Source organism: Mesoplodon densirostris, chromosome 19 (assembly GCF_025265405.1).
Source record: "Mesoplodon densirostris isolate mMesDen1 chromosome 19, mMesDen1 primary haplotype, whole genome shotgun sequence".
Taxonomy (NCBI): domain Eukaryota; kingdom Metazoa; phylum Chordata; class Mammalia; order Artiodactyla; family Ziphiidae; genus Mesoplodon; species Mesoplodon densirostris.
The window spans coordinates 742703-754721 of NC_082679.1; the positions used below are offsets into that span (position 1 = coordinate 742703).

Here is a 12019-nt window from a genome sequence, read left to right on the forward strand (position 1 = left end):
AAATAAGGATGCATGCTCTCACCCATGGTACTTAACATTTGTTCTAGATGTTCAGTTCAGATAGATAATAGAACCCAAATTGGAAAAACAGAATGTTTTACTATATATTTGTACAGTTGACCCTTCATGTCTGACTATACTACACCACTTTATTTTCTTTTTAAATATGGAACGCTTCATGAATTGTATGTCATCCTTATGCAGGGGCCATGCTAATCTTCTCTGTATCGTTCCAGTTTTAGTATATGTGCTGCCAAAGCGAGCACTGTACTACACCATTTTATATAAGGCACTTGAGCATCTACGGATTTTGGTACCCATAGGAGTCTGAAACAATCCCCCATGGATACCAAGGGATGGCTATCCTTACGTGATCAAAGTTTTGCAGAGTTTGCCTTCCTTATGACCTATCTGATATAAAAACAATGAGACATTTCATTTATATTAAGTGTGGTTCTCTTCAGTGTAAGTTTTTCTGTTGTTCTGTCAAATAAGGTGAGAGCTAAGATTAATGACTTGCCTGTGCATGTTGCATTGAGAGTCTACTCTCATATGAGTCCTCTGATGCTGAACACAATGAGGACTCCTACTGAAGGGCTTCTTGCCAGTGGGTTCTGTGACTCCTGAAACCTTCCTAACACTAATTATTTTCTCAGACACTCTCCAGTATGACTTCTATGATGCTGAAAAAGAGAGCTATTCATGAAACCTTTCCACAGCAATCATGTTCCCATGATTTCAGAGTTCTCAGATATAATTATTTGGTATAAGAATTTTTCCAAATTTAACAGAACTGGAATTTTTTGTCCAGTATGAATTCTCTCAAATCAGACTATATCAGGCCAGAAGCCTTTCCTGCTATGATTATATTCCTGAGATTTCTTCCATGTTTGAGTTCTCATGTTGGAAAACTCATGATGAAAAGGACTTCCTCCATTCAGGGTCTCCTGTGAGTCTGCATGTGAGTCTCCTGTGTGAGCTTTCTCTTAAAGGCTGAGCTGAGAATAGGCTTTCTCACACTAGTCTTGTTCTTGAAAGAATTATCCTTTGTATAAGACAATTGATTTCCTACATCCCCCACATGTTGGTTTTATATAGCCCATGTGAGTCCTCTCAGGCTACACAAAGGATGAAATCTGGAGAAGAATTTCCTTCTTTTCCTTTCAGCAAAAAAATCTTCTTGTACAAGCTATTTTTTTCTACTGATGTTTGTACTAATTTGAGAGTTGCCACATTCATATTTGCAGGGCTCTTCTCCTGCTTAAATTCTTAACCAGTCAAAAAAAGTTAAATATCCTGCAGGCTTTCCTACAATCATGACCTTCAAAACAGTGTCTTTATTGCTTTCCTAATGTTTAAATCTAGATTATGTCTCAAGCTTTCCACCCAAACCACACATACAGTAATACTTTCTTGAAGAACACTGAGTGAGAAGGCGGGAGATTTGAGTGCCATCAAATATTTCTCCACATTCCTTATCTTAATAGCATCTTTTCAAATTAGTGCCTACTTGAAGATAAATACCTGTCTTCAGCATTTATCCAGTTTCCCTTCTACTTCAACCAATGCCTATGCTGCCATTTTTACTGTCATGGAGAGCTGAAGACACATGCAAAATGAGCTGCACCAGAGAGGCCTAGCTTTCATTCAGTTCCAGTTCTCTGCACTGAGGAGAGGCACAGCTACACTAGTGCTGGGAGGAAGAGACCACTGCAGGAGACGGTTCTCTTAATAGTAAAGCAGGCCGTTCCAAACACCTATGATTCCCATGTTTTTATGCACTGCCTCAGGAGGAGGTCCAGGCAGATACATTCAGCTGGCTTCACAAACCTCCACCTGGGTGTTTCTAAGTCCCCTCTCATTCATACGTCATTAACAGAGCCAGCCAAGACATGGGAGAGTTCTAAAAACATTTGAATCTAGGTGAAAGCTATTAGGTAGTTCTTTGTACTAGTCAACTAACTGTTTGCCTAAAACTATTTCAACATAAAAATAAAAACCAAAGAAAACCTCTATTTCCACCCTTCAAAAGTCTCTGCCTTTATCAGACTTACCACGTCACTGACTAATGCCAAAAATTCCAGGGTCGTAATATCGCTGTTATTGTATTTTTAAAATGAAATACTTATACGTTAAAAAAATGTATATAGTAAATATATATGTTACAAAGAATAGTCACAGGAAATCCCTTGAAGCTTTCACCTATGAGCAGTTCTCAGCAGTTTCCTTTCCTTTGCTCTCTTGGGTCAATTACTCAACTAGCCCCACTGAATCCACCTACGAATGGGGAGGAGCCAGCTTCTCCCCAACCCGCTGCTACGCTCTCGGGCCAGGTATTAGCACCTCTTCCCTAGATGGTACCACAGCCTGCTGCCTGCTTCCGTCTGTGCCCTTCCATCTTCACAGAGTGAGCTGTGAAAAGCACACCACACATGAACTCAATGAAAATCCCTTTTCAGGAAGCCCTGTGTGCTCTGCCAAACTTAACTTGCACGTCAGTACACCTCGGTTACCTCCTCCCAGCCCATTGGGTGACTTTCCATTCCCAGAATGTGCCATGCCTGCTCCATTCTCACAGTAACCCCAAGTGGTGTTTGTACCTGGAAACTCTTCCCCACCACTCTTACACGTCTGCTGAGTTTCTTTTCTTCAGGAATCGGCTTAAATCTCACCCCTGCATTGTCACCTGACCAACTCCTCTAGAGTAATTCCCCATTGCTCCCTACTTTACACCGTGTTCTTTTTCTTCTCAGTACTTACCACTGTTTGTGTTTACACAGTTATATCTATGTAGCTTGTTTGTAGAAGGCTGTCATCTATTAGACTAAGGAGTCTACAATGGCAGGGATTATGTTAGGTCTTTGGCTTACTACCTAAGTGTACAGTTTTTTGTTTTTGTTTTTTTTATATTGCATAGGACACAAGAGGCCTTCCACAAATATTTGTGAAGGAAAGAGGAGGCAGTGGAGGAAACAAATCACATAAAGGACTCTTTGTGACACAGCAGAAACGTGTTAAGCACCTATCACCTCAGGCCTAGCCTGCAAGTGTCCTGATAAGCCTCCCTGCACAAGGTCTCTTGTTCTGGGGCACCACCCCTGCATCTCCTGTCACCTGTCAGGCCAGGTCCCCTGAGATGTGCAGAACCATAGGTGCCCAATGCCCCCCCCCCCCCCCCCGACAGCAGCTAGATTTAGGAAACTACTAGACCATCCAGAATTGCATGGCTGGGAGGTTTGCCCACATGGGACCTAAGTTCCAGAGAGGATGAGACACAGACCTAAGCCAGAGCCACAAAGATGGGAAGAGACCTTAGGAGGCTGGATCAACCAGGGAGAACAGAAACCATGTTGGGTGAATACAAAGTGCTTGTGTTGCTGGGGACCTTCCAGGTAAGGTTTGGTTTAGTGACCTGTGCTCATGGTTAGAAGGGAGGTTTTCATTGTAGAGAATGAAAGGAATGACGTGAATATGGAAAAGAAAAACAAAATATTAATGTTGAGCCATCAGGCTAACAAAGGAGTCCAGGAAAGGGGGACAAAGAGTCAGTGGAGACTCTGGTCTATGTTGTGGCAAACAGAAGGTCATCGCCAAAGATGGGGCCAGGTGCAGGCTTCACAGCCGAAGACTGCCAGGCTGCTCCGAAGCCACTTTCATGAGAGCAGAGAACAAAGGCGGGGAGAACACCCGAAGTTTTCCTTATAAAGCCAGGACACTCTGATACAGATGTGTCCAAAAATAACAAACACAAAGAAGAAAACCACCCACCTCCCCAACCTAATTTATGAATATTGATGCAAAACCCCTAAAAAAATAAGTTAACAGACACCAGCAACACATTACAACAAGGGCACTTCTATGATTATGTCACTGTTAATTGTTCAAATGAGAAAATCCCCATGGTCGCTTTGGAGGGGGGAAATTGGGGCTATTACTAATTTTCATTTATTAGAAAGGGTGAGGTGACTATTTCTTTATCCAGATAAAAACTGATTTGAATCACAGAATCCAGCAGCATGCTTGTCAAAACCCAGAGACTTGCCCTTTTAAGTCTAAGACCAGATACTCAAATCATCACACTCTCAGCCCAGTGTTTTGAAAGTACCAGATACGATGAATGCAATGACATGATCATGCAAATGAAGTAAAATAATACAACTGCCTCCTTTACACTTGCCAGTAAGATGACTTTGTACTGAGAAAATTAGTGAGACTCTAACAAAACTGTTACAAATAATAAGAGACTTTAGCAGCATGACAGGTTCATCTGCGACAACTAAGGAAAACTGCAAGGGATGATTAACCTGAGCAGATTAACAGCAACTACAGTGAACTCCCAGCAGCACTTGGAAGGCCTGACTAGCACGGTGAGGTAAGCAGATCCCTCTGTACACCTGTGCCAAAGCTCAGCTGAGACCAGTTCTGCATCAAGGAATGTCTGAATTCAATCAAATGTAAGACACATTCTAACAAGATTTTCTCAATGAATCCTGACAAGCTGATGGTGAGTGAGCATTTGGTTGAGAACAGATAACAGGTGTGTTGTTTTCTTTTTTTTTAAATAATGAGAGGAACTACCATTTATCCAAGTTTGTTGTAAAGTTACAATAAGTACAGCAATATGGTGTTTACTCAGACACTGACAGACCAAGGGAGCATAAGGGGCCAAGAAGGCCTGCACATGGTGATGACTATGGGAATTAAGTCTGTGATAAAGATGGCGTTTCCAATAATCAGAAGAACCAAGTCAGAAAACGGTGTTGAAAAAACTTGTGCCCCACATCATATACACAGGAAAACCCAGTTATAGGAAACAGCTAAAAACCCCCCACAGAAATACCACAATTGACAAAAGTATTTGTACAACCTGCCTATGTATGACGTGAAACCTAGAATACGAGTAAGCACAGATTTGAAAGAAAAAATATCTGAAATCATAAAACTTCTTTATGGAGACTAAATAAAGGTAAAAGATAAATGTTGGACTGGTATTTGCAGTATTAACATCCATAACATATAGTATATAGAGTCCTCCTGACCACACAAAGACAAACCAAATAGGAAAAGGGAAAATACATAAACAAGCAAAAATACAGATGATCTGTAAACTTATGAAAATACGTGCAACTTCATGAGGGAAATATGAACTAAACTGAACATATCTTTTCCCATCAGATCTGCAAATCTTAAAAGAGGACTATAAATCGCTGGTATCTTATGAAAAGGAAAAGGAGCTCTCATGTTCTTGAGCAGCTATATGTATTTTAAAAGATCTTAGCAACAGTTTGTTGCTACCAGATTTTTTCATTTACATCTTGGTTGATTCTAAGTTCCATTTCTAGAAATCCTTACCTACAAAAAGATAACTTGACTGCAAAAAAAAGTATGCGAGGAAGTTTTTTGCAACAACTTGAATGTCCATCAAGAGAAAAATCCAGGGCTTCCCTGGTGGCATACTGGTTGGGAGTCCGCCTGCCGATGCAGGGAACACGGGTTTGTGCCCCGGTCCGGGAAGATCCCACATGCCGCGGAGCGGCTGGGCCTGTGAGCCATGGCCGCTGAGCCTGCGCGTCCGGAGCCTGTGCTCCTCAACGGGGGAGGCCACAACAGTAAGAGGCCCGCGTATTGCAAAAAACAAACAAAAAAAGTCAAAAAATCAAATGTGGACTACACTGCATTTGCTAAAATGAATGATGGAGACCTGTCTGCACTGAGTATGGAAACACCCCCCCCAAAACAAACATATATCCGTAAATGTAAACGTATCTAAAACATCTAGCCCGAGACACACACCAGTTACTGGAGATGACAGGCTGGAAGGGCAGTTAGACGACGAGTGAAGCAGGGTGAGGGAGCCCCTGCTGCCAACACGGCACCGGCAACAGGTTTACGTTCACCCAAGCAGTACACCCCTGATTCTGAAGCCAGAGGAAAATGCAGGGCTTGATTCAGCATGTCTGCAGCTACTCATCACAACACCCCACTGGGGGTTTTCCCCATCCACCTCCTTTTCTAAAACACTAGTTCCTCACTAACCAGGACTCACGTGCCAGGACTCCCATGTGCCTGGTTCTCACCTGAAAAGGTGTCTCGAGGAATTCCTCTCTCCACGGACCAGAGCTCTTCCTCCTCCTCTAACTGAGATACCACATCTGGCTTGGAAAGCTGATGCTCTGCCCAAGGGAAAAGAGACAGTGCTTGGGGGGGGTCTGTGTTCGGGAGAAAATACTTTCCTGCTGTAGCAATTCTGTTCCTGTGTTCTCCCCTGCTAGGGCATGACTTCTGGTCTAGGGCAGTGTTAATAACCCCACCCATCCCATTTGCCAGCTGCTTGCTTTTCTGGACTCTTGCCAGTAAAGGAGGCACTGGGACCTAGTTTTGGCCAGCAAGACACAAAGGGAAGTTTGTCAGCTAGGGCCCTAAGGCATTTTTTTTTTCTTTGTAAGTATGACAGCTGTAGAAAGAGAACTAGCCAGGGTTGCCGTCTCTCCTTCTTTCTGCCTTGAACACGGACATGATGCTTGGCATCACGGCCATGCATATACTAACCTAAGAATGGAAAACTTCACACTAACCATGGAAAAATGGAAAGGATCAGGGTCTCTGATGATACTCCTGAGCTGTCAGACACAGACACCACGTCCTGAAATTCTTGTTACAAAGACAGTAAACATACACTGCGGCAGCTGGAAACATCCCTGATAGACCCACCTCCCTGGTATTCAACGCCTCTGACGGATGGACTAGGTAAAGCTTCAGAAGTTATATGTGAAGTTGCCCTTTTCCAATGGGTACAGAGTAAGGCCCTCTCCCTCAGGCTCCAGGGCCTTGACACTTGAACTCGGATCCCTGCAGGCTGAGCCGAAGCAGACACACACTTCAGAGGCACCACATTCGTGCTGCAAAGCGCAGATCTTTATTGACACAGAGGCCATCCTTACCCACTGAGACAAGGTTCCTGTAGTTCTCCAGCAACACCTCCCTGTACAGGGACTTCTGTTCGAGGTCCAGCATTCCCCACTCATCCGGGGTAAAACCCAGGGTCACATCTTCAAAGGTCACTGGTTCCTAAAACCCACAGGTGTGTGTTCAGCCAGGGCCTGTTCACCCATGCTGACAGGAAGGGGAGGCTGGCTGAGCACATGTAGGCACAGCAAGGTGACCTGAGCATTCCAGGTGTGTCTCCTCATGAGTTCCTGCATTTGTCTAAAACAGCAAGCCCAAGCTTGACCCTATCAGGTCACAGCAAGGAAGACAACCCATGAGGCTGGAGAAGATTTTTCATTCTCTGAAAACCTCTCCATTTTTTATTGACCTGGGGATTCCAACATTTGTATCAGTGTGTATACCTCCTGCTAGGAGATTGTGTGAGCTGAATCATCAAACCCCAGCCTTCAGCCCCCACCCACTGCCCATACTGCTTCTACTTCCTTCACCTGTCAAGGATTCATCCTCAGCTCTCTTCTCTCAGGGACTAAGCTCTAATGCCAAAGTACTGTTTAAATATAAGCCTGATCCCTGTTTAGACCTGACAATGCATACCCCCACGCCACCTCCAGTTTAAACGGTAAATTAGTATCCCCCACACTTGGACCTCTATTCTAACCACTCCCTTGGAAAGTAACTTGCTATCTCTCCACTCACGAGGGTCTCTTCTTCCCATCCACTCCCCCTCCCCTTCCCGAGATGCTACGGGGCCCGGGGGCATCTCAGGGAAGGTGGTGTCCCACCGTCATCCCGCCACCCCCGCTCCCAAATCCAGGGGTAGACTCAGAAACTCAGAAAGAAGCCTCTACTCACACGGAACCAGGCCGTCGGAAGCCCGGTGGCCATACCTTCCTCTTCCTCAACGTGTCTCGTGGGAGTGGGCAGAGTCCTGAGAAGGTCGAATTTGGGAGGTGGGAGGGGCGTGAGTGCTACGCCAAGGCCCCCCGCCCCCCTCGGCCCAATCAACGGGAAATGACAAGTCCATTCCCCACCTCGGAAGACGCCCTAAAGGAATGTCTCCACCTGCTCTTGAACACGCAAAGGGACGGTTTCCCACCTTCCTCACCGAGAGGGAGTTGCCCCCCGCCCCGTCTGCCCGCAAGCGCCGGGAGGGGGTGGCCCCGCCCCGCGTCCTCTGGGCCCCGAGTCCCCGACTCCCACTACCCCTAAAGGCCACACGGCGGAAGGACGGCAGGCGAGGCTGCCTCTGGGCTGCTACGCTTGGTGTGGTAGGGGCCGCGGCTGGGCGCTACCCGCGGAGTGGCCCTAGAACTGAGCCCCCGACGGGCGCAAGTTTCCCGCCGCACTCACCCCGCGCACAGCGCACAATGGCGCCCGTCGGCCCGCGGCGAAGTGCGTCAGCGCGCCGGCCTGGACTACAACTCCCAGGCATCCCCGCGGCGCGGTGCGCCCCACCTCGCGGGCGGCGGCCATCTTGCCCGGCCAACTCGGGGCGGCAGGCGAAGCCCAGGCGGCGGAGAGCGCCCTCGGCGGTCCCGCTGGGCAGGAGGGGGCCTTGTGAGGGGCAAGTCAGGCCGCTGGCCCCCAGCACCTGGGTGGGCGACGACGCAGGCCGGGAGGGATCCACGCCCTGCCACGAGGGCTGCAACGCATGGGACCGGCCGGAAGTGGAGAAAGGGAAGCTTGGGAGGGGCAGGGCCGGAAGTGCTGAGGGGCGGGGCGAGCTTCTGCTCACACCCAACATAGGGGGAGGCGGGGCGGGACGGAAGTGCGGAGGGGCGGGGCTAAAGTCCTGCCAAGTTCTGGGAAGAGGGCGGTGCTAAAGGTGCGTCCACGTCTAATGGAGAGGAAAAAGGGGCGGATTGGGAGGGTGGGAAATGTTCTGGAGGCGGGACTGAAATCTGCCAGAGGTCCTGGGAGGAAAAGAGGGACGGGTGTGCCCCAAAGTGTGCAGGGGGTGAGACTAAATGTCCTCCAGGCCCAGGGAAGGGAGTGGGGGTCAGGACTGTCTACTCAAGTTGTGCGAAGGGCAGGGTTAAGTGGACCCAAGGCACAGGGATGGGAGTGTGGCTGTTGTCTACGGCAAACCAGAGCTAGACGGAAGTTAAAGCGGTGAAAGTAGATTTTATTCAATAAACTATTGCAACCGAGGAAGGGAGACTCCAGTGTAGAACTGAGATCAGTTCTGAATACAACCAGAATAAGTGGGGATTTATGGCCTAGGATTGGCGGAGTGGGATACTGGTGGATAGAAAATGAAGAAAAGGAGACATCAAGTCTGGGGGGATTCTGGCTGAACCAAGATAATAGGCTTTTTTACTGAAGGCAGGCCCAGGTGATGGGATATCACCTGGGATAGAGAGTGGAGATGAGAAGTTTGATCAGATATCCAGATGCTTTATCAAGGAATTCTTGATAAACTGACTTAGGATTCTTGCTAAAATGGGATTCTACGAGAAAGTACACGTATGGGGCTTACTGGGGAGAAGGTTCTGGGTAGCCTGTCTGATGTTTGGTTAAGCAAAGAATCAGGGAATTGGAGTGGGCGGGACAGGGTTCTCGGCCCTGCGTCCTCTTCTGTGAGCGAGATGCCCATAGCTAGGAAATGGGAGAAGTCTTTCGCTGCCCAGGACCTGGTGTGTGCTCTTCTTCCTTGAACCCAGCCCACTCTCATCTTCCTTGGGAGCCCAGGACAAATTATTGTCATGTCTTCCTCAGAGTCCAGTATCTGGTGTCCTTTCACCTTCCTTAGGTCCCAGGGCCCAGGCTCTGATGTCCTCTCTCCTCCTCGGTGCTTGGGGCTCTCTTATCCTACTCTGACCCAGGGCGCAGTGTACTCTTTCTCCCCTTCCTTGGGGTTTCCTAGCAGGTTTCAGCAGCCCTGTTCCTCTGCTTGGATCATCCTGTCCACTGCATGCTAAACTTGATCCAGGAGTTGTTAATTTCTATGGCCACTGTGGAGAATATCCACGTGCAGGGTGCACATTGTTCATCTTATTTGTTGCAGTTAAGACAGTGTATCTGTTGACTTTTGCATATTATTATTTAGAGACTATGCAGATGTCTTTACTTCTAACAGCACTTCCCTGGATTTTACTTGGCTGTTGATAAAACAACATCCCATTCATTAAATAATTTAGGCCTCTTTTCCATACTTTGACTTTAAAAAAATTGATGTTCTATAGCCCTAGGTAGTGGGACTGGGCAATTAATTAGCCATATTATTGTTTTGTTTTGGGTGTGACTAGAGATGCTTCCAGTGATTCACCATCAAGTTTGATGGAGGCCTTAACATCTTAAGAAAGAAAGCCTTCTTGGAAGTTCAGTTTTTTCTGTTTGTGTGGTATAGAATAAAAACATGATTTTAGGTTAAAAAGTGTTTTTAAATAAGTATAGTATTTGAGATTGATTTCATGAAACCCACTTGAATACAACTTTTAATAATAAATTGCATGTTCTTTTTTCATTTAGCAAATTAAGCACACTATTTAATTTACTGTAATTGATTACATTTAAAAAATTTCTGAACAGATGTTAACTATTAAGCATGTAAAACGTCAAAAATGTTATGCACCCTGTTTGCATACAGGACCCTAATCCTTTGTTCTAAGCCTTCAGGGCCAGAAGTATTTTAGAACTCATAAGCATTTGGATTTTAGCAGTATAGTAAGGTGCATACACTGCGCAATATGTAACATCCCAACAGGTCTGGGGCAGCGTCTGGGTATATCTTTATCAAAATATATGAGGAGTCCCACTAAGTTAAGAGAGAAACAAAGTGTAAATAGCCGTGTTAGTTCAGGTAAATTTTGCAGATACATAATAGGGGGAAGAAGCTTTTCATCAGAAAACGTTTTAGAATTTAGAATTGCAGAAAAGGCATTGTGGATCATTTATGAAAATTGCTGGATTAGCAGTAATAATTGTTTCATTCAATTGCAAAGTTTAATTTGCCCTTTTCCTCTCTTAGTATTGTCTGAAAAACATGTTTATTGAGATACTGAATTGTTGAAATATGTTTAACATTCTTTCATATGCTTTTTAAAATCAGTAGTCCACTATTGGTTTAATTTAAACAATATATGACTAAGAATAAGAGATATAAAACTATATATTGACCAAATCACTGTGGTAGCTGGTGGCATTCAATCGACTGAATCATGGACCTACAGTTTGATCTCCATTCACCGTTATTATTTCATCACACATAGCATCTCAACGTGTTCCATGTGAAGGGGAACACTTTAGAAGTCATTTAAAAAACAAGAAAACGAAGAAAGATGTATATTTTTTGTCTTTAAAACATGAACCTCTAGGACACTTCTCAACTCCTCAGAGCTTAAGAACTTCAGGTTAGAGAAGGAGGAATAAATGAATCAGCATTTTACCTGTAAATTATTAGTATCATAACCATTTCCTGAAACTAGGCTTTGGGGTCTGTTTATTACTGCTACACATTTGTTCTTCGCCTGTTCTCCCACACGTCAAGAATAAGTTCAAAATCACGATAGGCCTCCCTGGTGGCGCAGTGGTTGAGAGTCCGCCTGCCGATGCAGGGGATACGGGTTCGTGCCCCGGTCTGGGAGGATCCCATATGCCGCGGAGCGGCTGGGCCCGTGAGCCATGGCCGCTGAGCCTGCGCGTCCGGAGCCTGTGCTCCGCAATGGGAGAGGCCACAACAGAGAGAGGCCCGCGTAATGCAAAAAAAAAAAAAAAAAAAAAAATCACGATCATCCAGACAGGATGTAGCACATGGGGGAAAGGTGAAGAAGCTGAGCTCTGAGCAGAGACAGACCGCGTACAGCTTCCAGAAAGTGATCTGTTTCAGAAAGGAGTGTAGGAAGTCCACAGAATACTGGACAAACCAGTAAGCTGACTTTGGAATAATCCAGTTCAAAGCTTTGTGCCCTGTATCCTATAGGGTGTGTTTAGCCGTAAATAACTGAAAATCCAGCTACCGTAAATACACACCATCTCCTCACTGAGGTGAATGCCTCCAAGTAGGAGGTTCCTGGTACTGGTTAAGCTGCCACCAATGTCATCCAGGGACCCTCTTGGTATCATCAAGTGT

At 45.8% G+C, this 12019-nt stretch overlaps 1 protein-coding gene and 1 non-coding gene across 3 annotated transcripts in view; both read right to left on the minus strand.

The window, feature by feature from the left end:
- LOC132480131 (neurotrophin receptor-interacting factor homolog) overlaps positions 1-8577 on the minus strand; it is a 69573-nt gene extending 60996 nt beyond the window's left edge. The window contains exons 1-4 of one of the 2 annotated variants that reach the window (XM_060084036.1): positions 8299-8577; positions 7801-7876; positions 6942-7068; positions 6078-6173 (exon numbers count right to left, since the gene is read on the minus strand). In XM_060084036.1, the coding sequence (XP_059940019.1) occupies positions 6078-6173; positions 6942-7068; positions 7801-7833 (256 nt within the window). In that variant the 5' untranslated portion in view covers positions 7834-7876; positions 8299-8577. The remainder of the gene's footprint in view (positions 1-6077; positions 6174-6941; positions 7069-7800; positions 7877-8298) is intronic. The other variant, XM_060084039.1, reaches the window with a different exon arrangement.
- On the minus strand, positions 161-266 carry LOC132481033 (U6 spliceosomal RNA). The gene has a single exon (XR_009530740.1). It is a non-coding gene; the product is annotated as a U6 spliceosomal RNA (small nuclear RNA).
- Positions 8578-12019: the final 3442 nt, after the last annotated feature.